The 23,784-nt window shown below is 48.6% G+C and overlaps 2 protein-coding genes across 4 annotated transcripts in view; one reads left to right on the forward strand and one right to left on the reverse strand.

Annotated features, from left to right (window-relative positions):
• The window catches only part of LOC102941303 (butyrophilin subfamily 1 member A1), a 66,121-nt gene extending 50,986 nt beyond the window's left edge, over window positions 1-15,135 (reverse strand). For both annotated transcript variants that reach the window (XM_043528772.1, XM_037913558.2), the window contains exons 1-3: window positions 14,841-15,135; window positions 7,857-7,973; window positions 2,470-2,817 (exon numbers count right to left, since the gene is read on the reverse strand). In XM_043528772.1, coding sequence (XP_043384707.1) covers window positions 2,470-2,817; window positions 7,857-7,962 — 454 coding nt within the window. In that variant the 5' untranslated portion in view covers window positions 7,963-7,973; window positions 14,841-15,135. The remainder of the gene's footprint in view (window positions 1-2,469; window positions 2,818-7,856; window positions 7,974-14,840) is intronic.
• LOC102945825 (zinc finger protein 436) overlaps window positions 1-23,784 on the forward strand; it is a 1,196,575-nt gene that overhangs the window by 1,076,808 nt on the left and 95,983 nt on the right. The gene's annotated exons all lie outside the window — the stretch shown is intronic.

Here is a 23,784-nt window from a genome sequence, read left to right on the forward strand (position 1 = left end):
TTATTGGCTATGATTGTCTGTCATACAGCAGCGATTAGAGGCCCCAATGTGTTGGGCACTGCACACACACCACAGGAGACAGTCTGTGGCCCAAAGAGTTTACAGTCTAAACAGGCAAGATGGACAAAGGGTGAGAGAAGAAACAGAGGCACAGAGACTTGCCCAAGTCCATGCACAGCTCAGTAGCAAAGGCAGGAATAGAACCCCTGTCCCTTGACTCTCAGTGCACTGTGCTATCCATCCGGCAATCGTGTCTCTCATTTAGGGGTGTTCTAGCTTATGTGCACATGCTTCATATTGCCTACCAATTGTGGGGAGCTGCTACACAATCCTGCAGTTTCCTGAGCAGGAACAAGAGATTGGCTCTCCCTTTTACGAACACAGACAGTGCCTCTCAGCAGAGACAAAGGATTGGATCAGAAGAACCACTGGAAGGAGCTGTGCACTGCTTAACTGATGGGCAGGGAAGCTAAAGTCTTCCACTACTTTCACTTAGTTACAAAGATAATTTTACAAACATTTGTGACCCCCTTGGGCAGAGGAAGTGCTGGGTGTTCCAGGAGGAGGAGAGTGGAGAAAGGGAGCGCAAGAGGGCGTGTGTGTCTGTACCTCCGGACAAGAGGCCTACAGTGAGCGGGCCCTTGCCTAGTGAAGCAGCCGAGAACCTGCCCAAAGCCCAGGAGAGACAAAGTGGCTGGTTGGGGACACCCCAGGATGGGAGCCAGGAAGAGCACTGTGCCAGGGAAGAATCACCTGAGAAGAGCAAACCAGAGCCAGACCCAGTTTTGCTGTCACCCAGAGCTGTACTGGGGCTTGTGACTTTGCATTGGGATTAAGGTTGGAGGCTGTTAGCTAGCTAAGTGGAGAGGTTGTCGCTCTGTGGGGCTTTGCAGAGAGCAGCAAAAGAGGGCACTGGAGGGGTTTGCTGTGGAAAATTCATTGGTGTCAAAGACGACCAGGAGCACCCAAGACTCACTGCTGCACGGGAACTCAGCCCAGGACTCCTGAACTCTGAGTGTAGACGCAGTGTTTGGTGTCTGCCCTGTGACACTGTGCTTGGTGTCTCCCATTTTTTATTGTGGTACCACTAGGCCCATGGGTCCTTGGGTTGACTGTAACCTGCTTTACCAGCACGCCCATATTTCCCCCCTGTTGTTTTTCTACCTTCATCCCTCTGTAAATAAATATTTCCCTTTCCTATACTCACTGATCTATTCCGGGGTGTGTGCATTTACACCAGGGGTCAGAACAGGTATCCCGGGGGTGGAAGGGAGTTACCCCGCTGTGCTCCAGTGTGCACCTGTTCTTGGCTAGAGCCGCTCTGCAGAGCAAGCTCCATCTTGGCCATGAGGGCTCTCTAGTTACATATTAATTCCCACAAAGTACTTCCCAATGCAGAATTACAGTTTCCCAGCAGGGCCTTGTGCCTTTCCAAATACAGGGAGCGGCTAAACTTACATTCCTGAAACCCAAGAGATACCAAGTAACGGCACACACCGCCCCAGCCCTGCAACCTTAACTCCGTCTCCTGGGGCTGGCAATAGGCGCGGGGAGTGGTTCAGTGAGGGTGGTACCATAATAAACAGGCATGAGGAAGGTGCCATTGTTTGTGTTGTATTTCTCGGATTTGGATTCCAGCATCTATCTGCCTGCACTCCCACTGCCTTCCCCGTGTTCGGAGTCGCTGGGGGAGGGGTTAGTTAGAGCAGGCTGGCAAAGTTGTCACTCAGGTCACTGTAATATGACGAGAGGGATCACGTATGTGTCTCATTGCACTGCTGAGGTCTGTAGGCTGGGTCAGGAGAAGTGCAGTGGCTCTTAACCTTTCAGGAGTCTGATTTGTCTTGCATACCCCCAAAGTTTTACCTCCCTTAAAAACTACTTGCTTACAAAATCAGACATAACAATACAAAAGTGTCACAGCCACACTATTCCTGAAGAATTGCTGACTTCTCATTTTTACCACATAATTATAAAATAAATCAATTGGTATATAAATATTGAACTTACATTTCAGTGTGTAGTGTATAGAGCAGTATAAACAAGTCAATGTCTGTATGAAATTTTAGTTCGTACTGACTTCACTGGTGCCTTTTATGTAGCCTGTTGTAAAACTAGGCAAATATCTAGATGAGTTCATGTACCCCCTGGGAGATCTCTGCGTACCCCCAGGGGTACATGTATCCCTGGTTGAGAACCATTGCTCTAATGACCTCAAATTTAGGCCACTAACCCTACCCCAGACTCCAATGAGCCACAGAAATGTTCAAGACAATCTGAGTATGAGTGTGAATTTTAGAGCCATGAGGAAAAAAGCAGCTGTTAAAGAGTGAACTAGAACAAACCTTAACCAGAGCAGAGCTACTGCCCCACTATAACGAGAAAAGTCAACCATCATCTCACAATGAACCCTCAGACTCCACTTATTACCCTGTTGAAGACGTCAAAGTATCAGAAGAAATTACTTACCTGCCACCTGCAGTTCCAATAAAGCTTCTTCGTAAGAGACACTGGACTCAAAATAACAACTGTACTGCCCATCATCAGAGGGTCGGATATCGTGTATTCTCAGGGAAACTCTCCCATTGGTGATGTCGTCTTTCAAGAGCTCAGTTCTCCCTCCATATTCCAGCATCTGCTCTCCGTACTGATCCCGCCCACCACGGTACAGGTGCACAACTGCAGAGTACTGGGATCGGAACCATCTCACCTCCATGTTCTCAGCACTCATCCTGGGGGAGAGGTGGCAGGACAGGATGGCCTCCCCACCTAGGGAGGCAATGACTGGATGTTCAGGTCCAATCACTCTGAACTGTGCTGTGAAATGTACAAAGGAAAATGGAAATTAAATCGGCGAGGGGCTGGGGGTGGCATTACCTCAGCAGTAAGACTCACAGTAAGAGAGCACCCTGGGTAAGAAGTGAACACCATGTCTCCATGCAGTGCTCTCAGCATGTCTGTGAGTTCAGAGAGTCACAGGCTTGGGGTAACTGCACCTCTGACTCTCTCTGTGGTCTGCTCAAGGCATGTCTCCTTAGGTCTCGGGCTTCCAGCCGTCACCTGTCTCTGAACAGGGACCCACGGCCCTCTCCCTCCACACTGGGGTTTCAGGCCCCTCAATTCACTGTTGTTTTCCCAGCAGGCCTGATCAAAGACCAGCATCTGTGCTTTGCTTTCTCTCTCAGGGCTATGAACAGCATGTGCCAGCAGTTACCAGCAACCCAATAGCTCTTCCAAAGCAGAGAACATTTAAGGAGTAAAGCCTGACAGAGAAAAGTTACCATAAACCCATCAAAGGTCTGAACACATGTTACACTTGTCCCAAAGGATTCTCATCTGGCACATGGGACTCACTGGTAGGGTTCAAAGTCTTTCAAACCTTTCTGTAAAGGTTGCCCCTTGGTTAACAGGTCATGTCACTTTGGAGCCCAAGATCTTCGGTCTCTGGTCAGTTCAAATCCAGCTTTTAAACCAAAAATCTTTGTTCTCTTGGGCTTCTGGACCCAGTCTCAGGGCTGGCCTTACGGAAAATGGTACCCTGGGCAAACTTGTATTTTGGTGCCTCCCCCCATCACCCTTGGCACCCACAGTCTTCCTACTTCCCCATCATCTCCTTGCCCCACTGCCTAATTTATACTGACAGAGCTACTCGAGCTCAATCCCGGCACAAATTAAGCACTGGCTGGGTGGTCTGATAGTGGTGGCTGCTGGTCAGGCACCCAGCTCTGAAGGCAACACCGCCGCCAGCAGCAGTGCAGAAGTAAAGGTGGCGTGATATATGGTATAATGCTACCCTTACTGCTGCTGTGACTCGTGGTGCCTGGCACTCGGCCTGCAGCTCAAGGCAGGCTTTACACTATCACACAGGGACTGCATTTTGCCAGAGCCCATAGCCCTTTGGGCCATTCCTGGCTCACCAGGGTGCCGTTTCTGATTTTGAGGAGTGGGGGCAACTTTAACTGTGATTCCAGGGACTACTTAGGTACGTGAAAACTCTAGGGTTTGTTTTTTTAGATAACTTAGTAATTAGCAGACAGGAGCACTGTGTCTAATTCCTAGATGTAAGCAGAGTCTGAATGAACTCTCCCCTGACAGCTACCTGAGAGGGGGAGAGACTTCAAGAGCAAACTGTATTTACATGAACACACCTACTCTGTGTAAATATCTAGCAGACAGGAGCTGTGTATCTCCAAGTGATCAACTGTGGCTGGTGTTGGGTTACAAATCACTTTAGTACTGAATGCAGGGGTAGTGAAATGCTGTTATCGATGTTGTTGTCTTTATTGTCTGAGTAGAAGGGAGCAGAACTGTGCTTAACTTGTCCTAAATGAGGGGTCACCCTGAGTTGAAAGGACCTCGCTAAGCCAGGGGCTGGAATGCCAGACCTTCCAGCACAAGCAGAAAGGGAGTGGGGATAGGTGTTTTAACTAGGAGGTGTAATGCTCCTTAAGGGCCCTATGTTTGCTTTAACTTATTTCTCCCCACCATTCAAAGATAGTGCTAAATAGGTTCTATTAGAAGCCTTTTGTTATTTAGTGTTTAAATAGAGCTGATAATCAGTTCTAGTAAGACAGCATCTACTGCCTAACCTCAGAGCTGACAGTCATTAAGACTTAGATAGAACCTTAAGAGACTGACTGGCTGAGGTCACAGCAGACACGTGTGGTAGAAGGTGATTGGCAAAAGGAACAGGGGCTGGTGGGGTAATTAGCCAGAGCAGGTGCTCAGAGGGTAGATCAAGCTAGGTGCCTTCTTCCCCGCGTGGGAGGTGAACCCACACAGATGCACCTCTGATCCCTGGGTCCTCACTGACCAAGGACAACCACTGTGAGTGGAGTGGAGTAGAGTGGGGTGGGGGAGCAGAGAAGGGCATAGAAAAGGAACTTTTGGTTGTGGAACTCAAGAACATGAGGCAGAAGACACTGCCTCACACACTCTGGGGTGAGTGTCCTGCTCACAGTTTTATGATTATGAATGCTGCTTGTGGCATTTTCCCTAATTAATGTTGGCTGACTTCCCCCCTCCTTTCATTAAGTTTCTTTTCTACACTCAGCTTCTGTGCTTGTGAGTGGGGAAGTGTTGTCTCTCAGAGATGCCCGGGGTGGTGTGTAATTTGCCCAGGTTACTGAGTGGGGGCTCGAGCCAGTTCTGGGTTGTTGAAGAGGAACCCCTAGATATTGAACCCGGCCCTGATTGCTGCCAATTCCACCTAGCAGAAAGGTTACATATAAAAAGAAAGAAAAAATATATACAAACCCCAATTGAAGCCACATTTTAAGTTTATATGTAAATTTAGAACAATCAGGAGATAAAACAGCAAGATATTCCCAATCCTTGAGGGATCAATTTTGGAGTTTTAACACAGATATAAGAAACACAAGTGTGATACTTTGTATTCTATCGTTAGTAGAGATAAATAAAAATAAATAAAATCTGCTTACTTTCGCTAACAGACCTAATCTCTGTCACTGCCATTATCTACTCTATTCTAGTCAATTGTTTTTCACTCCACTAAAAAAGTATTTACTTAATTTTTAAAAAGTTTTTTTTCTCTTTTATTTCCAATGGGAATTTATTTTTCTAATTACTTTGGCATTCATGTTTACCTATCACAATCATGTACGTGACTCACTAACATTTGACTCCATCCTTACTATTATTATCACACTTGGATGTGCATTTATTTTCATATGACTTTTAAGTTATTTTACAGATATAACTAAAAATGCCATTTGAAAATAAGTGACCTTCTGCACAATGGCTAAAGTTATGTGTTTATCATTTGTTGTTGTTGTTAAACTGGCACTGCTAAGGTGAGTACAAGCTAAATTTACATTCTAGAAGGATACCATTATTTGATTGTACCACTTTCAATAATGAATGGCAAAGCACAATATGGTAATAAAAGTACTAATGAGAATTATTCCAGCCAGGACAGGTTGGGCATTTTAGAACTCACTACTCAAAGACTTAAATTTAAGCATAAGAGAGAAATAAGATTATGAAATGCACAGACCAGTCAAAAAATAATAATAATAACAGCACTGTTATCCTTAAGGAACTTTAAAAGAATAAAATTACAGGGAATATATGTGCATTGTGCATTTCGATAGGAAGTACCAAGAATTAACAACAACAACAGTAGTACAAGTGTGTGTTGAGGGGAGAGTTTGTGTGTGTTGGGGAGTTTGAAAGACAGAGTGTGTGGGTGGGAGTGTGAGTGACAGCGCACTGTCTCTTTAAGCACAGCACTCATTAGGCTGAAGGCTTGTTTAGGCAGCAGCAGCGGCCAGCAGCTCCCACTTGTGACCCAGCGGCAGCAGCACAGACTCTTGTCCCCCTGCCCCAGCTCAGTGGAGACTGGTTACAAGGTCAGGGGGGTGGGGACACTCCAACATCAGCCCTACCCCCACCCCACTCTGCACAGCAGACACGAGGCCCCCAGGAGCAGCTCGGCCAGGGGCACCTCCAACCAGAAGCAGCAGCGGCTGCAGATGGAGGCGGAGCAACGGGGGGAGCAGAGACAGGACACCCCTGCTCCAGACGCCTTGGGTGGTCACCCAGCTCGCCCACCCCTAAGGCCAGCCCTGCCTTGTCTAACCCAGTTTATGCAACTCTCCCTAGGGGTGCTATTTCTCTGGAGCTGCTCCCTGTCCCACAAGTAATTGCCCCCCAGGGTTCGTAGCTCCTGAAGGAGGTTGGGTAACCCTCCCCCATGACGTAGATTACAATCCCCAGCCCACACAGGTACATATAACATGGATAGAGGCCATGGATAAAAGGGGCACAAAAATACACAGAACATTCATAAAGTGAATTCGACAGTCCCCAAAAGTCACGTGTGGCTGCAATATCTGCCACGCAGAGTTCACGTGTGTGCTAGACACTGTCCCTATTATCTCTGAATGGGGCTCAACGCGTCTCATTGGCGCCCTGGGGATAATGGTGCTGGGGGCCTGGGTCTCTGATACACCCCAGGCCTTTTCGTGCTGCTCCAACACAGGGGCCTCCTCATCTGCAGGAGGGGTGGTGTAAAGGGCGGCAAGGTGTAAAGAGATGAAAACAGATCATCACTACACAGGCGATGGCTTCAAAGGTAAAGTCAGAGGCCAGATAATGGAGGGGAGAGGGAGGCAGATAAAAAAGTGAAGGAAACAGAGAGCCGGTCACTGTGGAATTGCACAGGATGTGGGAGGGTGGGGTGTCTCGGTGCAGAGACTGAGCATTCAGAGAGAGCCGGTTAAATTAGCAGGATGGAAACCCCAGTAGGAGGGAACTGAAATGCCCAAGTAGCTGTGGAGGCAGCCCCGGGGATGGAGTGGGTCACTATAAGGGGTTCACGGAAGGCACAGGATGAAAAAGCCAGCAAATATCCTCACATCCTCACTGTGAGACGAGGTCTAGCTCTGAGCCCCAGTCAGATGTACCTAGTGCAACATGTATGACATGTGGGTTGTTACTTCCAAACTGGAGAGTCTAGGATTCAGGACTCCTTCCTGGCTGAAGAGTCTGATTTGTGACATATACGGTCTGGCAGTGCAGTCTCTAGGAATTGGAAGTGTCTTTTTAAGTAGTTTGTGAGCCCTGCAGTGGTGCTCACTGTGTTCTGTGTTTTTGAAGCTGCCAGAAATCAGCCAGAGCAGTAGGATGGATGTAGCATCAAGGCCTGACATGATGGTGTATAGATAGTAACCTTAGTTACTGGGGACCCAGCTGTGCCCTGTGTTTTCTCCATGTTGCTGGTTGTGGGCAGGCTGAGCAGACGTGGTTTGTAAGAGACATCAGTGATGTGAGATGGACGCTGGTGACCAGCAATACCAACAGCAGCCTCCCAGCGAGGAGGCCGGAGCTCCTACCTGACACCAGCCTGTGAACCTGTAGAGTGAGGCAGAAAGCGATGTAGCCAGGCAGAGCAGAGCTCACTGTGGAGCCGGGAGAGAACGAGGGAACCTTCCCCGTCATCGTAGCTTGGTCTGAGGAACAGGAGAAATAACAAACCAGACAGTGAGTGAGTGGGATGCAGTGACAGTGCCAAGCTTGTCTGACATTCATTGCTCTGGTCCATGGATCAGTTACGTTTACATTAGCACACTTCCCAATATTCATAGACTAAGGTCAGAGGGGACCATTAGCTCATCTAGTCTGATCTGTTCCATGAGCCAAACACTCTCACCCATTTATCCCTCTACTCAGCCCAAACTTGTGTTTGACTAAAGCATCTTCCAGAAAGTCACCAACCCTTGATCTGAAGACAGCAAGAGATGGACAATTCACCACTTCCCTGGGTAGTTTGTTCCAATGATTAATCACCCTCAGTGTTACAATTCTGTGCCTTATTTCTAATTTGAATTTGTCCAGTTTTATCTTCCAGCCATTGGTTCTTGTTATGCCTTTCTACCCTATATTAAAGAGAACCTTAGTACCCTGTATTTTCTCCATGAAGGTGTGACAGATGGGGAAGTTTACTGAAATATTTGTATGAACTATCAGTAGGACTCTCTACAAATCCCCTTGGTATAGCTACTGCTTTGGGGGAAAGAATTGCTTCTCTCGCTGGGACTAGGCTGAACAGGCCAGATATCTGAGATGTAGAGCCACTCAGAGTCCCTGGGCTGGAATCAACACATAGCAATGGAAACAACGAGGAGTCCTGTGGCACCTTAAAGACTAACAAATTTATTTGTGCATAAGCTTTTGTGGGCTGGAGCCCACTTCCCAGATGCATGAAGTGGAAACTTCAGTGGGCAGATATATATACACATGCAGAGATGGGTGTGTTACATGACTATGCGGAGGACCAGTGCTAACAAGGTCAATTCAATCAGGGCGGATGTGGTCCACTCCCAACAGTTGATGAGAAGGTGAGAACACATTATAATCAAGGAGGCTGACAAAGGAGGTGCTGTAGTCATCATGAATAGATCAGATTACGAATGGGAGGCTGATAGGCAACTCTCTGACACCACATTCTACAGGCCACTATCCTCCGATCACACTGAGGAGTACCAAAGGAAACTACACCGTCTGCTCAAGAAACTCCCTGAAGAAGCACAGGAACAAATCTACACAGACACACCCCTAGAGCGCCGACCAGGGGTATTCTATCTGCTACCCAAGATCCATTAAACTGGGAATCCTGGACGCCCCATCATCTCAGGCATTGGCACCCTAACAGCAGGGTCGTCTGGCTATGTGGACTCTCTCCTCAGGCCCTACGCTACCAGCACTCCCAGCTATCCTTGAGATACCACTGACTTCCTGAGGAAACTACAATCCATTGGTGACCTTCCAGAAAACACCATCCTAGCCACTATGGATGTAGAAGCTCTCTACACCAACACTCCACACAAAGATGGACTACAAGCCGTCAGGAACAGTATCCCCAATAATGTCACTGCAAACCTGGTGGCTGAGCTTTGTGACTTTGTCCTCACCCACAACCATTTCAGATTTGGGGACGATTTATACCTTCAAGTCAGCAGCACTGCAATGGGTACCCTCATGGCCCCACAGTATGCAAACATTTTTATGGCTGACTTAGAACAACACTTCCTCAGTTCTCGTCCCCAAGTGCCCCTTCTCTACTTACGCTACATTGATGACATCTTCATCATCTGGACCCATGGGAAGGAGGCCTTTGAAGGATTCCACTGGGACTTAAACAATTTCCACCCCAACATCAAACTCAGCCTGGACCAGTCCACACAAGAGATCAATTTCCTGGACACTACCGTGCAAATGGTCACATAAACACCACCCTATACCAGAAACCTACTTACTGCTATACTTACCTGCAGGCCTCCAGCTTTCATCGAGGACACATCACACGATCCATTGTCTACAGCCAAGCCCTAAGATACAACCACATTTGCTCCAATCCCTCAGACAGAGACAAACACCTACAGAATCTCTATTTTAAAACTACAATACCCACCAGGGGAAGTGAAGAAACAGGTTGACAGAGCCAGACGGGTACCCAGAAGTCACCTACTATAGGACAGGCCCAACAAGGAAAGTAACCAAGCACTACTGGCCATCACCTACGGCCCCCAGCTAAAGCCTCTCCAGCACATCATCAAGGATCCACAACCTATCCTGAAGGACGACCCATCACTCTCACAGATCTTGGGAGACAGGCCAGTCCTTGCTTACAGACAGCCCCCCAATATGAAGCAAATACTCACCAGCAACTACACACAACAGAAACACTAACCCAGGAACCAATCCCTGCAACAAACCCCGTTGCCAACTCTGCCCGCATATATACTCAAGTGACACCATCATAGATCCTAACCACATCAGCCACATCATCAGGGGCTCATTCACCTGCACATCTACTAATGTGATATATGCCATCATGTGCCAGCAATGTCCTTCTGCCATCTACATTGACCAAACCGGACAGTCTCTACATAAAAGAATAACTGGACACAAATCAGACATCAATCATAGAATATCAGGGTTGGAAGGGACCTCAGGAGGTCATCTAGTCCAACCCCCTGCTCAAAGCAGGACCAATCCCCAACTAAATCATCCCAGCCAGGGCTTTGTCAAGCCTGACCTTAAAAATATCTAAGGAAGGAGATTCCACCACCTCCCTAGGTAACGCATTCCAGTGTTTCACCACCCTCCTAGTGAAAAAGTTTTTCCTAATATCCAACCTAAACCTCCCCCACTGCAACTTGAGACCATTACTCCTTGTTCTGTCATCAGCTACCACTGAGAACAGTCTAGATCCATCCTCTTTGGAACCCCCCTTCAGGTAGTTAAAAGCAGTTATCAAATCCCCCCTCATTCTTCTCTTCCGCAGACTAAACAATCCCAGTTCCCTCAGCCTCTCCTCATAAGTCATGTGTTCCAGTCCCCTAATCATTTTTGTTGCCCTCCGCTGGACGTTTTCCAATTTTTCCACATCCTTCTTGTAGTGTGGGGCCCAAAACTGGACACAGTACTCCAGATGAGGCCTCACCAATGTCGAATAGAGGGGAACGATCACATCCCTCGATCTGCTGGCAATGCCCCTACGTATACATCCCAAAATGCCATTGGCCTTCTTGGCAACAAGGGCACACTGCTGACTCATATCCAGCTTCTCCTCCACTGTAACCCTTAGGTCCTTTTCTGCAGAACTGCTGCCGAGCCATTCAGTCCCTAGTCTGTAGCGGTGCATGGGATTCTTCCGTCCTAAGTGCAGGACTCTGCACTTGTCCTTGTTGAACCTCATCAGATTTCTTTTGGCCCAATCCTCCAATTTGTCTAGGGCCCTCTGTATCCTATCCCTACCCTTCAACGTATCTACCTCTCCTCCCAGTTTAGTGTCATCTGCAAACTTGCTGAGGGTGCAATCCACACCATCCTCCAGACCATTTATGAAGATATTGAACAAAACCGGCCCGAGGACCGACCCTTGGGGCACTCCACTTGATACCGGCTGCCAACTAGACATGGAACCATTGATCACTACCCGTTGAGCCCGACAATCTAGCCAACTTTCCATCCACCTTATAGTCCATTCATCCAGCCCATACTTCTTTAACTTGCTGGCAAGAATACTGTGGGAGACCGTGTCAAAAGCTTTGCTAAAGTCAAGGAACAACACGTCCACCGCTTTCCCCTCATCCACAGAGCCAGTTATCTCGTCATAGAAGGCAATTAGATTAGTCAGGCATGACTTGCCCTTGGTGAATCCATGCTGACTGTTCCTGATCACTTTCCTCTCCTCTAAGTGCTTCAGAATTGATTCCTTGAGGACCTGCTCCAAAATTTTTCCAGGGACTGAGGTGAGGCTGACTGGCCTGTAGTTCCCCAGATCTTCTTCCTTCCCTTTTTTAAAGATTGGCACTACATTAGCCTTTTTCCAGTCATCCGGGACCTCCCCCGATCGCCATAAGTTTTCAAAGATAATGGACAATGGCTCTGCAACTCCTTTAGCACTCTCGGATGCAGCGCATCCGGCCCATGGACTTGTGCTCGTCCAGCTTTTCTAAATAGTCCCAAACCACTTCTTTTCTCCACAGAGGGCTGGTCACCTCTGCCCCATACTGTACTGCCCAGTGCAGTAGTCTGGGAGCTGACCTTGTTCGTGAAGACAGAGGCAAAAAAAGCATTGAGTACATTAGCTTTTTCCACATCCTCTGTCACTAGGTTGCCTCCCTCATTCAGTAAGGGGCCCACACTTTCCTTGACTTTCTTCTTGTTGCTAACATACCTGAAGAAACCCTTCTGGTTACTCTTAACATGTCTTGCTAGCTGCAACTCCAAGTGTGATTTGGCCTTCCTGATTTCACTCCTGCAAGCCAGAGCAATATTTTTATACTCTTCCCTGGTCATTTGTCCAATCTTCCGCTTCTTGTAAGCTTCTTTTTTGTGTTCAAGATCAGCAAGGATTTCACTGTTAAGCCAAGCTGGTCGCCTGCCATATTTACTATTCTTTCTACGCATCGGGATGGTTTGTCCCTGTAACCTCAATAAGGATTCTTTAAAATACAGCCAGCTCTCCTGGACTCCTTTCCCCCTCATGTTATTCTCCCAGGGGATCCTGCCCATCGGTTCCCTGAGGGAGTCAAAGTCTGCTTTTCTGAAGTCCAGGGTCCGTATTCTTCTGCTCTCCTTTCTTCCCTGTGTCAGGATCCTGAACTCGACCATCTAATGGTCACTGCCTCCCAGGTTCCCATCCACTTTTGCTTCCCCTACTAATTCTTCTCGGTTTGTGAGCAGCAGGTCAAGAAGAGCTCTGCCCCTAGATGGTTCCTCCAGCACTTGCACCAGGAAATTGTCCCCTACACTTTCCAAAAACTTCCTGGATTGTCTGTGCACCGCTGTATTGCTCTCCCAGCAGATATCAGGGTGATTGAAGTCTCCCATGAGAACCAGGGCCTGCGATCTAGTAACTTCCATTAGTTGCCAGAAGAAAGCCTCGTCCACTTCATCCCCCTGGTCCGGTGGTCTATAGCAGACTCCCACCACGACATCACCCTTGTTGCTCACACTTCTAAACTTAATCCAGAGATTTTCAGGTTTTTCTGCAGTTCCATACTGGAGCTCTGAGCAGTCATACTGCTCTCTTACATACAGTGCAATTCCCCCACCTTTACTGCCCTGCCTGTCCTTCCTGAGCAGTTTATATCCATCCATGACAGTACTCCAGTCATGTGAGTTATCCCACCAAGTCTCTGTTATTCCAATCACATCATAATTCCTTGACTGTGCCAGGACTTCCAGTTCTCCCTGCAAGAACTGTAACATTCAAAAACCAGTAGGAGAGCACTTCAATCTCCCTGGACACTCAGTAACAGACTTGAAAGTTGCCATACTTCAGCAAAAAAACTTCAGAAACAGACTTCAGCGTGAAACTGCATAGCTGGAATTCATATGCAAACTTGACACTATCAGACTGGGTCTGAATAGAGACTGGCAGTGGCTAGCTCACTACAAGAACTAATTTTCCCTCTTTTGGTATTTGCACCTTCTCATCAACTGTTGGGAGTGGACCACATCCACCCTCATTGAATTGACCTAGTTAGCACTGCTCCGCCGCATAGTAATGTGGAATTGTGTGGATTGTGGGTTCCAGCACAATAAAAGGTCACTCCCAAGGGACTGGCTGAAGGCCAGGGCATAGATCAGACCTTGTGAATCCATGACAGAAAGTCACCTCTCAGTCTTCTCTTTGCTAAAGTGAACAGATTGCTCTCCTTCAGTCTCCTACTGTGGGACATTTGCTCCAGCTCCTAAATCATTTTTTTGGTGACCTGTTTCTGCAGTGTCTGTGATATTTTGGGGTGCAATCCAGACCAGTAAGGAGTTGTGTCACCGCCCACCCTGCCCTCCCAACTGCAACTGCTCAGAGCCCTGGAAACCTGCCCTGTCACACAGGGAGCAGTTCAGAGCTGAGCTCTTTTGGAAACGTGGCCCTAGGCCTCTCCAGCCCCCAGCACCTGCAAGGGGCTTCTTTGCTGTAAAGGGCAGTGGGCTTCCAACAGGGGCTGACTTCACATGGGGCTCACACCACGTTACACCGATGGAAGCTCTGGCTGGGTCTGGACTGTGATGTGGTGAAGTGGCTGTAACCTGCCTTCGGCCAGGATGGCTGCAGGGGCTGGCATGGCCCAATGAGCAACCACACTGGGGAGGAAGTAGGTTAGAGCAGGGCTGGTGGGTCACAGTGTGTGTCATTCACTGGGCACTTGCGTTCGGTGGCAGCTGCTGATAGCGTACCAGTGAGAGGTAAAGCTGCCCCCGCCCTGCCAGAAACCCCCTGAGGGCAGCAGCAGCCTCACCAGCTCTCCCTTGGGGTGAGGGCCCCCCAGGATGCCAAGGGCCTTGTGGGCACAGACAGGTGCAATTGACACTCGGAGGGGGAGCTTTTTACAAACACAGAGGGGTTAGGGTCAACAGGGATTATGCTCCTAAATCCCTTAGGAGCTTTAGAAAATCTCCCCCTTGCTGCATCAGTTGCACCCAATCTGGCCCCAGGTGTTTCCCTTCCATCTTTCACCCTCTTGCTCTGGAGCCTCACAGCAGTGAGCTGATAATGAAAACACCCGCACACTCCCAACAGCACCTCACGGGAACATTACACCGGCGATCGGTGCCTACCCCTGTCAGTAAATAGAGCAAAACAGCAAACAAACGCAAACCTGGCAGTGGAGACACTGGACAGGTCTCTGAATCTGTGTGGGCATTTCTACAGCCACAGCTGCGTTCCCAGTAGGAAAATGACAGTTTATCCCCCAAATCCCGGGAACGAGGCCCGTTGATAGCAGCAGCTCGGCTGACTAATCAGCCTGGAACTATCCAGGGGAGCAATTCAGCTGGGGTTGCATTGAGTGACCCCCTACCTGCGGTGTCCTGTGGAGTCGTTTCTGAGCCGTTCCAGTCTCTCCAGGGGGCTCCCTGCTTCGCTATCACCCAGAGCCATTCTCCCTAGGCAGAGCTCCTGCTCCCAGTGACTGGTTCCCTTTCCCAGGCTGTGACACCCATCCTGCCAGAGGGGTCAGGGAGCCGCAGGGGTTAACTCCAACCTGTCCCTGAGCTTTTCATTAAGTTAATGCATTTTATTTGAATGGAAGCCCCGTCCTCTCTTGGCACATCCACCAGCTTCAAAAGTGAAAGAAGGATGGAGGCTGGAACGTGACTGTGACTGGATCCGCCTCACAGGACGGTTAGGCACAAAGATCAAATTCCTCTGCCACACCCACAGGGCTAGTGAGAGGGCAGCTTCGGTGCCAGCAGCCTCAGCTCTACAGGTTGCCTGGTGACGGCCAGTTCTGCAGGCTGTTTGTCCTGTGCGCTACGAATCTCTGTAATTACTTCAGCCCTGTGTAAAGAATGGGACCGAATCCTGCTGCAGCAGCCCCTAGACTCACTGGCCATGTTAATTCATTCCAGGTCCCTGATGTAACATTAACCAGTGATTATCTGGGGGACAGAGTTTTGCTCTATGCTCTCCAGTGGGCCAGCCCTACTCCCTGGGCCTCCACTCGTGCTGTTATTCAGATAGCCTGGCCCAGATCCTCTTTCCTGGGCCCTGGCTGCTCTACTCTTCCCCTAGAAACAGGTCCCAGCAGGGCAGGGAGACAAAAAATAAGATGGTGCCTGGCTGCATGCAACAAACCTCCTGAATTCTGTGGGATCTTGGAAAATGCTGAATTCCCTCACTGTGGAATGTTGTGATCATTGGGCAACACAACCACCCGAATTGTGAGCTGAGCCGTGAGAAGTGAGAGAAAGTTGATAAAATATCACAATAGCCAATAGCAATAAGTGCTGATAGGAAAAGCTGCAAACAGAGTCTGTGCTACCTCGTTGGGGGTCCTAAGCAGGGATAGTGTGTGTGTGTGGGGGGGGGGGGGGTGGCCCTTACCCAGCCCTGTGAATTCTAACTGCATTATTTCCAAAAATCAAGCCCCCTGAGCTGCTCGGGGCCCTAAGCAATTGCTTAGTTAGCTTATTCCGAGCACCGGCTCTGGTGGGAGAGAGGCCGACTGAATCAATCCCCACAGACAGACTCCTGGTTTAACTCCAGGACTGTGTCAAACTCATGCCTGGTAAACATGAGGAGGGTGGGATGGGAAATCAATGGAGCACAATGGGTGTGTCTAAAATTAGACCTAGCTGGTGAACAAAATAATGAGGGGATGGGCTATTCCACCCACCTCCCCGTTGGGGACCTCTGCTAGAGAATTTGGGGGGAAATTAGCAGTCGCTGGCTGACTGGGAGCCGGGTAGGCCGGAAAGAGCGAGCTTCACCATCATGGCTGCCACCCCGCACCATGTGTTAGGACCTCAGAATCCACCATTACACTGTTGGGCCTTCATAGCCCTGATCCAGAGAGATGTGCTGACCAGACCAAGCCAGGGAGGGTCCCAGGTGACATCACCACCTCCACCGACTCTGGCTACATCCCAGATACCACCTGGGATAAGAGACACTCTCTCTCTCTCTCTCTCTCTCTCACACACACACACACACACACACACCCTACCTCTGTGTGTCCTTTTCCTTCCCTACCTTATTTTTATTCTGTCCAGTCCCTCTCCTTTTGCCTTCTGTATATTTTGCAAAATAGCTGTAAGCCTCTGGCCAAAAAGAGGCACTAAAAGCAATGACCTAAACAGCCAGATGCTGGTACAAGTTTGCTCTGTCTTCGCAGTGGCTGATCAGACCATGTGCTGTGATTCTCCAGCAGCGAGGCTGCGAGTCAGAGTCAGATCCCCAGACAGAAGCTGCATTTTCTCTCTCTGTTGTTCTTTTCTCTCCCCTCCATGGGACCTTAGCTCAGATGTCTGGGGCAGTTCACTCCTCTCAGAGCTACTGTTTCAGGCTGTCTGCAGACTCAGGCAGTCATTGCCTGTTCTCATTTTCAAGGTTATTGCTTAAAAGTCTTTAAATCATGACTTGAGGACTTCAGGAATTCAGGCAGCAGCAGCAGTCTATTACAGGAGTGGGTGGGAGAGGTTCTGTAGCCTGTGCCGTGCAGGAGGTCAGACTAGACGATCACAATGGTCCCTTCTGCCCTTGAAGTCGATGAGTAAATGAATTGGGTGCCCAATCCCCATTAATTTCAAATGGGAGCTGGGCCTCCAAATCTTCTGTGGGGCTTTGAAAATCCCACCTGTGATTATTGAAGATGCAGATGGAGACTCTGGAGCCCAGTTCTGCAGCAAGAGGTGAATTCCGCAGCCTGAGAATTGAGGAATTCACTGGGCTCAGGTGTAATTAAGGAAATGATGTTTATGTAACACCCACCTGCCCAGCCTTCCTGCCGCACTAGAGAGAAACTCCGACACAGGTCTGGTTGTGAGGAGTGTGACAAGGGCCGGCAGCCTGTCAGGAGCTCAGCAGCTGCCCAAGACAGGCAGAGAAAACCCTCTCCAAGGCATCAGTTTCATTCATAGGTTTCCTGGTGCAATTAAATAAAACAATTTAGGAGAGTCTGTGGCCACTTTCCCTTCATGCAGCTGCACAGGCTGAGACCCCATGGGCAGGGCCCCCTCTAGTTGATCTGAGTCAGTCACTCTCCCTGTCCAAAAAAACCTTTAGTGTTTCGTTGTGTGGTGTGTAGTTGCTGGTGAGTATTTGCTTCAGGTTGGGGGTCTGTCTGTAAGCGAGGACTGGCCTGTCTCCCAAGATCTGTGAGAGTGTTGGGTCATCCTCCAGGGTAGGTTGTAGATCCCTGATGATGCGCTAGAGAGGTTTTAGTTGGGGGCTGTAGGTGATGGCTAGTGGCTTTCTGTTACTTTCTTTGTTGGCCCTGTCCTGTAGTAGGTGACTTCTGGGTACCTGTCTGGCTCTGTCAATTTGTTTCTTCACTTCCCCAGGTGGGTATTGTAGTTCTAAGAATGCTTGATAGAGATCCTGTAGGTGTTTGACTGCGTCTGAGGGATTGGACTGTATTAGCCTTGTTAGCACTGACCCCCCACTTGGTAAGGCAACTCCCATCTTTTCATGTGCTGTATATTTATACGTGCCTACTGCACTTTTCACTCCATGCATCTGATGAAGTGGGTCATAACCCACGAAAGCTTACGCCCAGATAAATTTGTTAGTCCCTAAGGTGCCACAAGGACTCCTCGTTTTTTTTTCTGATACAGACTAACACAGCTACCCCTCTGAAACCTGTCTCCCTGTGCAGTGGTTGTTTCACCTCTCTGCTGAGACTCCAAACAGCATCTGCATCGGTGCTGATTGTGAGGGTGGATGAGGTGACCTGGGCTCCAGTTCCCTATGAAATAGACAAAGACCCAACAGCTCACTTCACACAGGTCACCAGACATCATCCATGTGTTGTCCTGTGCTATTACTGACCGACTGTACCAGTGCCCTAGCGGTGAAAGCCCGGTGTGGGCCAATGCCCAGCCACTTCTCTGTAACAGAAACCTTTTTGAAGGATCATTGTCCTTCTAGCTGCTTTGATTTCTGGGTTTGATACCTCAATATCTCCCCTGCATTTCCCCAGAATCGTTTGTACAAATTATTGCTGGGATTGCTGCATTTGTATTCTATTTTTCCGTAAGGTTGCTTTCTTTTTCTTTTTTAAACTCTTCCAAAATTAATGAAAGACTAAATATATAAATTACAAGGTTGCAGAGTGCACAGGGATGGGTGCAGTATAAGAACCTGACTAGAGCAGGAGGGATCACACCCCTGCTGTGGTAATACCTGCCGGAGGGGTTGCGGCTGGAGAAAGTCTCCATGGGGCTCCCATACAGGAATACCCTTCACACAGCTCTGTCAGTGGGTGGGGACTGCTCTCCCACAGACTGAGCCAGTGACTTGCCCCCAAACTGGCTGGTGCTGAGGGACCAGCAGGAAGTCAGGAGGCCCTAAGCCCCGGGCAGTGCCCATGGCCATTCCTTGGAAACACAGGTCCTACAGAGCAGCACTAGCAGGAAGTCCCCTGTGATCACAGCTGCCCCTGGGGAACCCCATAAAGGGGGATCCCCACTATGAATGGGAAAGTGTAGAAAATATCATATAGCCCCAGGTGATATTGCCTTTTCCAATGAATCTCCACTAGGCTGAGGGAAGGACGATGGGTGTCCCGAGCTCTGGCCCATCCATTCCTCGCACCATCTGCTGTAGGATCCATGGAGCACATTCTGCAGAGAGAGGGGGGGAGTGCCACAGAGACCTCTGAGCCCATTCACATGGGAGCAGGGAACCCTGGTGCAGAGGTTTCCTGTGAGAGCAGATCTGGGCAGGGGGACATGAGTCACTTCCATATTTATTAACTTTTCTTCACATGAGTTTGTGTTAAAAGGCTCCTTGTCTCTGGAGGCAGGAATTGTTGTAACCTTCAGACTTTACAGCAATAAATAATATGGGTAGCACCATAAAACATTCCCTTATCAGGTCAACGGTTGCTTGTGATGGCCTGGGAGACATTAACTGTCTGGCTCTTGGGAAGTTTCATTCTTAAAAAGAGAAGGAAGAAAAGTTAGAAAACTTCATCTAACGTTGAACAACGTAACAATAGTGGCAGATCCTGGCTCACACAGGGGACAGGGATAAGGGTACAGAACCTCTCATGGAGCAAGCTCTCACTCTGCCCTAATGGCCTCCTCTCCTGCTGCCACCCACCCACCCCTTGTGCTCCCTCCCAGTGTCCCACCCTTCTCTTATCTTAGCCTGTTCCCTTCTGTCCTTGGCAGATCTAGCCTCAGGAACCTCCCACATAGTCTGTCTGTTCCTGATGCTGGGAGGGGGAATCAACACTCTTCAGCTCAATGATTCAAACCTGTGAGCCCCAGTCCGGCCCCATTGGGTGAATGGTTAAAATCTCCACTGACATCAATGGGGGCTGCAGCTGGGCCCCATGTGGGGCCCTCCCATGCGATTGCCAGTAGCTCAGTATCACACATGGCACCAGAGAGATGTCGGGGCAAAATCCAGTCACCTTAGCCTGTTTGCCCCCAAACTCTCCTCCCTCTTCAAGGGCAGAATCAGGCTTTTAAACCTGGTGATTAAATGGGGATGTCCACTCCACACTGTGTTTATACCGTGTTAGCAGCTCAGTGACATGCAGGTTACTCCCCAGTGTGGAAATACCCTGATTGCCAAGCAGGAAGACATGAGATCTTCACCCGCTGCTATTTCTCCCAGTGCCTGGTAAATAATTTACCCGACTGATCTGACCCCACCCAGTCTCCCCACCTAGTGTAAAGAAACACTGTAACTGAACTTTCTCCTGTGTCATTTGTGACCCAATTACAATCTGTATGACCCTGTTTAACAGCAGGAGAAAGGAGAAGGTGGTGAAGGAAGGAGGGCGGACAATGAGTAGAGAGGTGTAAAAGCTGAATATACTCTGTGGCTCGGGACCAGAGGCGGATGCATAGCTCACATTCACCAGTGAGTTAAAAGTGCACTGAGAAGATTTTTCTGCTTCTTCAGGAGAGGCGGGAATATCACAAAGCTTATGTAGGCAGTCAGGGTTATAGAAGTTTTGGAAATTTCTGCCATTGTAAATGCTACAGAACACTCAGGATTCAAAGCCCCTTCCATTTTAAACCTCCCTTTCCTTTCTAGGGCAAGCATTGGCCAAATTCTCCTGGCCTTTAGACAGTGTATTGTGGAGAACATTTAGTCCCTGAACTGTCCTTGCATACAGTGAAGGGACTCTGCAGACCGGCAATACAGACAGACTTGCACAACTAATACTAAATTCCATGTTGGCAAAGTCAAGCAGATTTTGCTACCAGTACCAGTTACTGACTCCCATGCTGTCCTGTCACAATTAGCTACCCCTCCTTTCTAATTGCTCCAAGGGTAGTACATTATAGCAAATGGGGGTACACCTGTCACAATTTTTTACCATTCCCATCCTTTGGTCTCATAGTAGCAAATTATGACGGCACCAACCATCTGTCACAATTTGCTACCTCTCCCTCTGGTCCTGGGGTAGCTAATTGTGAAGGATTAGGTCAGGCAGCTCCAATTCACATGGAGGATGGTCCTCTGGGCTCCTGACTCCTTCATTGGCCTGCCTGCCCTGTCAATCAGTTTGACCCAGAGCCTTGGCCTCTCCCCATTGGCCCCTGGGACTGCCAGTCTTAGGATCTTAATATCTCTTCAGCCTTTCCCCTTTCTTTCGGGAGAGTGCCAAACCTCCACTAAGTTTCAGTACAGAGCCAACAACCCCCGTACATTCCCCCTTTCTGCCACAAATGTCCACACCAGCACATCCAGGTCCCACATTAACAACATTTACAAGCATTTTATATATATAAACATTGAACATATTTAACATTCTATGTCCACTTCTTTATCTTATAATGATAACATTCACTAATACAATGCACAAAACCAATAACATAATCATCTGTAAATTTAACGGATGGTTCACCTTTCTTAGTTCCCTGGAACCATCTTAACACTAGTGGTTTATTACCCATATTTTCTATTCCCCGTCCCCGAGTAACACCGGGTCAATTTGAGGGATCTGGCTATTTTCATCAGGGTTTGGGTTTGCTCTACTCTGTTCCCCTTAGGACTCAGTTTATGTGACTAGATCCACACTCACACTGGCATCAGTCTCCTCGGGGCATGCTGATCTGTGCCTCCTATGGTCCCTAATTGGACTAAGAGTGCAATGTTTTAGTTGGTCCCTAAGCACTACTCTCTCAGGACCTCCTCATTCAGGCCGGATGGTGTAAACTGGCAGATCGGGGTTGTTGCGAGCAAGTACAATGAGGAGATTTGACTCCCCTTGTCCTGTATTTTATTACATCCCCGGTGTCTACGGTTACGAACTAGGACATGGTCAGCCGGTCTGATGAGAGCCCCACTGGTCTTGTGATCAGAAGTCCTCTTCCTACTTTGGGCTGTGTCTTGAGTTGTGCTGGGAGCAACTTCACAGGTTGTCTTCAGCCTGTCATGGTGACCTTTGACCCAGGCCTCCAAATTGGTCAGCTCATCCTTAGAAAAGATTTTTTGATGCTTCTCTAGCAACATGCTTAAGGGCTAGTCTACACTAGAAGCTGTGTGTCTAGTAAAGACACTCTATGCCGATGGGAGAGAGCTCTCATGGAGGCATAAAACTCCACCTCTATGAGAGGCTGTAGCTGTGTCGGTGGGAAAAACTCTCCCACCAATACAGTGCTGTCCACGCTGGTGCTTAGATCGAAGTAACTTACATCGTTCAGGGGGGTGGCATATTCACACCCCTGAGAGACGTAAATTATACCAAAGTAAGTGGTAGTGTAGACAAGCCCTAAGTAACCATCTGTGACAGAATCAACTCTTGGAGCTCTGCTTGAAATGCAACTGGCAATTTGTTCTTCATTCTCTCTTCTTGTCACCTGCAGCTCATCTTCATTCTTTTCAAAGGTCATCTCCACCTGAGGAATCACTTCCTCAGGCCAGTGTACCTCAGCAACTCTAATTCGAGGATGCAACCCCTCAGCCTTCACACTTGAGTTTAGAAGACTCACTGGTATTCTTCCTTTCATGGCATTTGTCAGTACATTGGCTGGCTGAAACCCATTAGGAGGCTTGCCCAAGATGCAGGCTCTACAAGCACTTGATATCCATCTGTATTTCCTGGTACCCGGCAGCATTCATCAAGGATCTTTCCTTTCCAGGGAGGAATAGCCACCTTCTGTCTTCCAGCCACTTTCACATTTCCAATCTGCCCAAGGGGCCCAGGGAATGGCGTCTCTCTGCTCAAGCCAGTACCCTACTCTGCACAGCATTCTTCTGAAAGTGCCTGTGACAGTTCATCCCCCTGGTTCCTTCTCCTGGCAACAGTAGCTCCTTCAGCTCACTAATGATGTGCATCCCTAGAATCCCTGGGACTCCATCTCCCCTATGATTTCCTTCGGAGACCTTGTCTTTCCGGATAAAGATGCATTTTCCTGGCAGTGGCTGACCCAGGTACTCTATGTCTGTGTCAAGGCACCCTACCACTGGGATTGCCATTCCATTAGCTGCTGTTAGATGTACAAACCGTGTGCTGTGCATGGTCAGCTCCTTGTCCTTCAGATATTTTTTAAAATGCAACTCAGTAATGGTGGTGACTTCTGAGCCAGTATCTAACAAACATCGGGTCTGCACCCCTGCTCTAAGTACTTCAGCAGTTAAACAGTCTCCAAATGCTCGCTCACAGAAGTCACTAGATATCCTGGCTCTATTCATGTTTCTTCCAGCACTGTCTGCAGAGTGATTTTCCACTAAGGACAGGCCTAGGAATCCTTCTGCCACTGCTTGGCCTTCTACTGTAGATGGGGCACCAGGAATGAGTTTTGGTTTTGAGTGCCTGGCATTCTGGTCTCCTTCTCAGTGAACATTCTCGGCTAGTATGCCCTGGCCCTTCACAAGCGTAGCAAATGTACCATAAGCAGCTTATGTCGACCTAACTATGAAGGGCCATATAAAAAGGAGCAGCAGATCAGGGAAGAGGTTTGTTGGGTTGAGCTGCTACTGGGAGCTGGAGGAGAAAGGACAGCATGCCAATACATCCCAGAATGGTGCTCACTTTGTTTTGCAACAATATTAATTTGTTGACTCATATTTAGTGTATGATTCACTCTAACCCCCAGATCATTTTCTGCAGTACTCCTTCATAGAATCATAGAATCATAGAATATCAGGGTTGGAAGGGACCTCAGGAGGTCATCTAGTCCAACCCCCTGCTCAAGGCAGGACCAATCCCCAATCAAATCATCCCAGCCAAGGCTTTGTCAAGCCTGACCTTAAAAACTTCCAAGGAAGGAGATTCTACCACCTCCCTAGGTAACGCATTCCAGTGTTTCACCACCCTCCTAGTGAAAAAGTTTTTC

This window comes from Chelonia mydas, chromosome 14 (assembly GCF_015237465.2).
Source record: "Chelonia mydas isolate rCheMyd1 chromosome 14, rCheMyd1.pri.v2, whole genome shotgun sequence".
Lineage (NCBI taxonomy): Eukaryota > Metazoa > Chordata > Testudines > Cheloniidae > Chelonia > Chelonia mydas.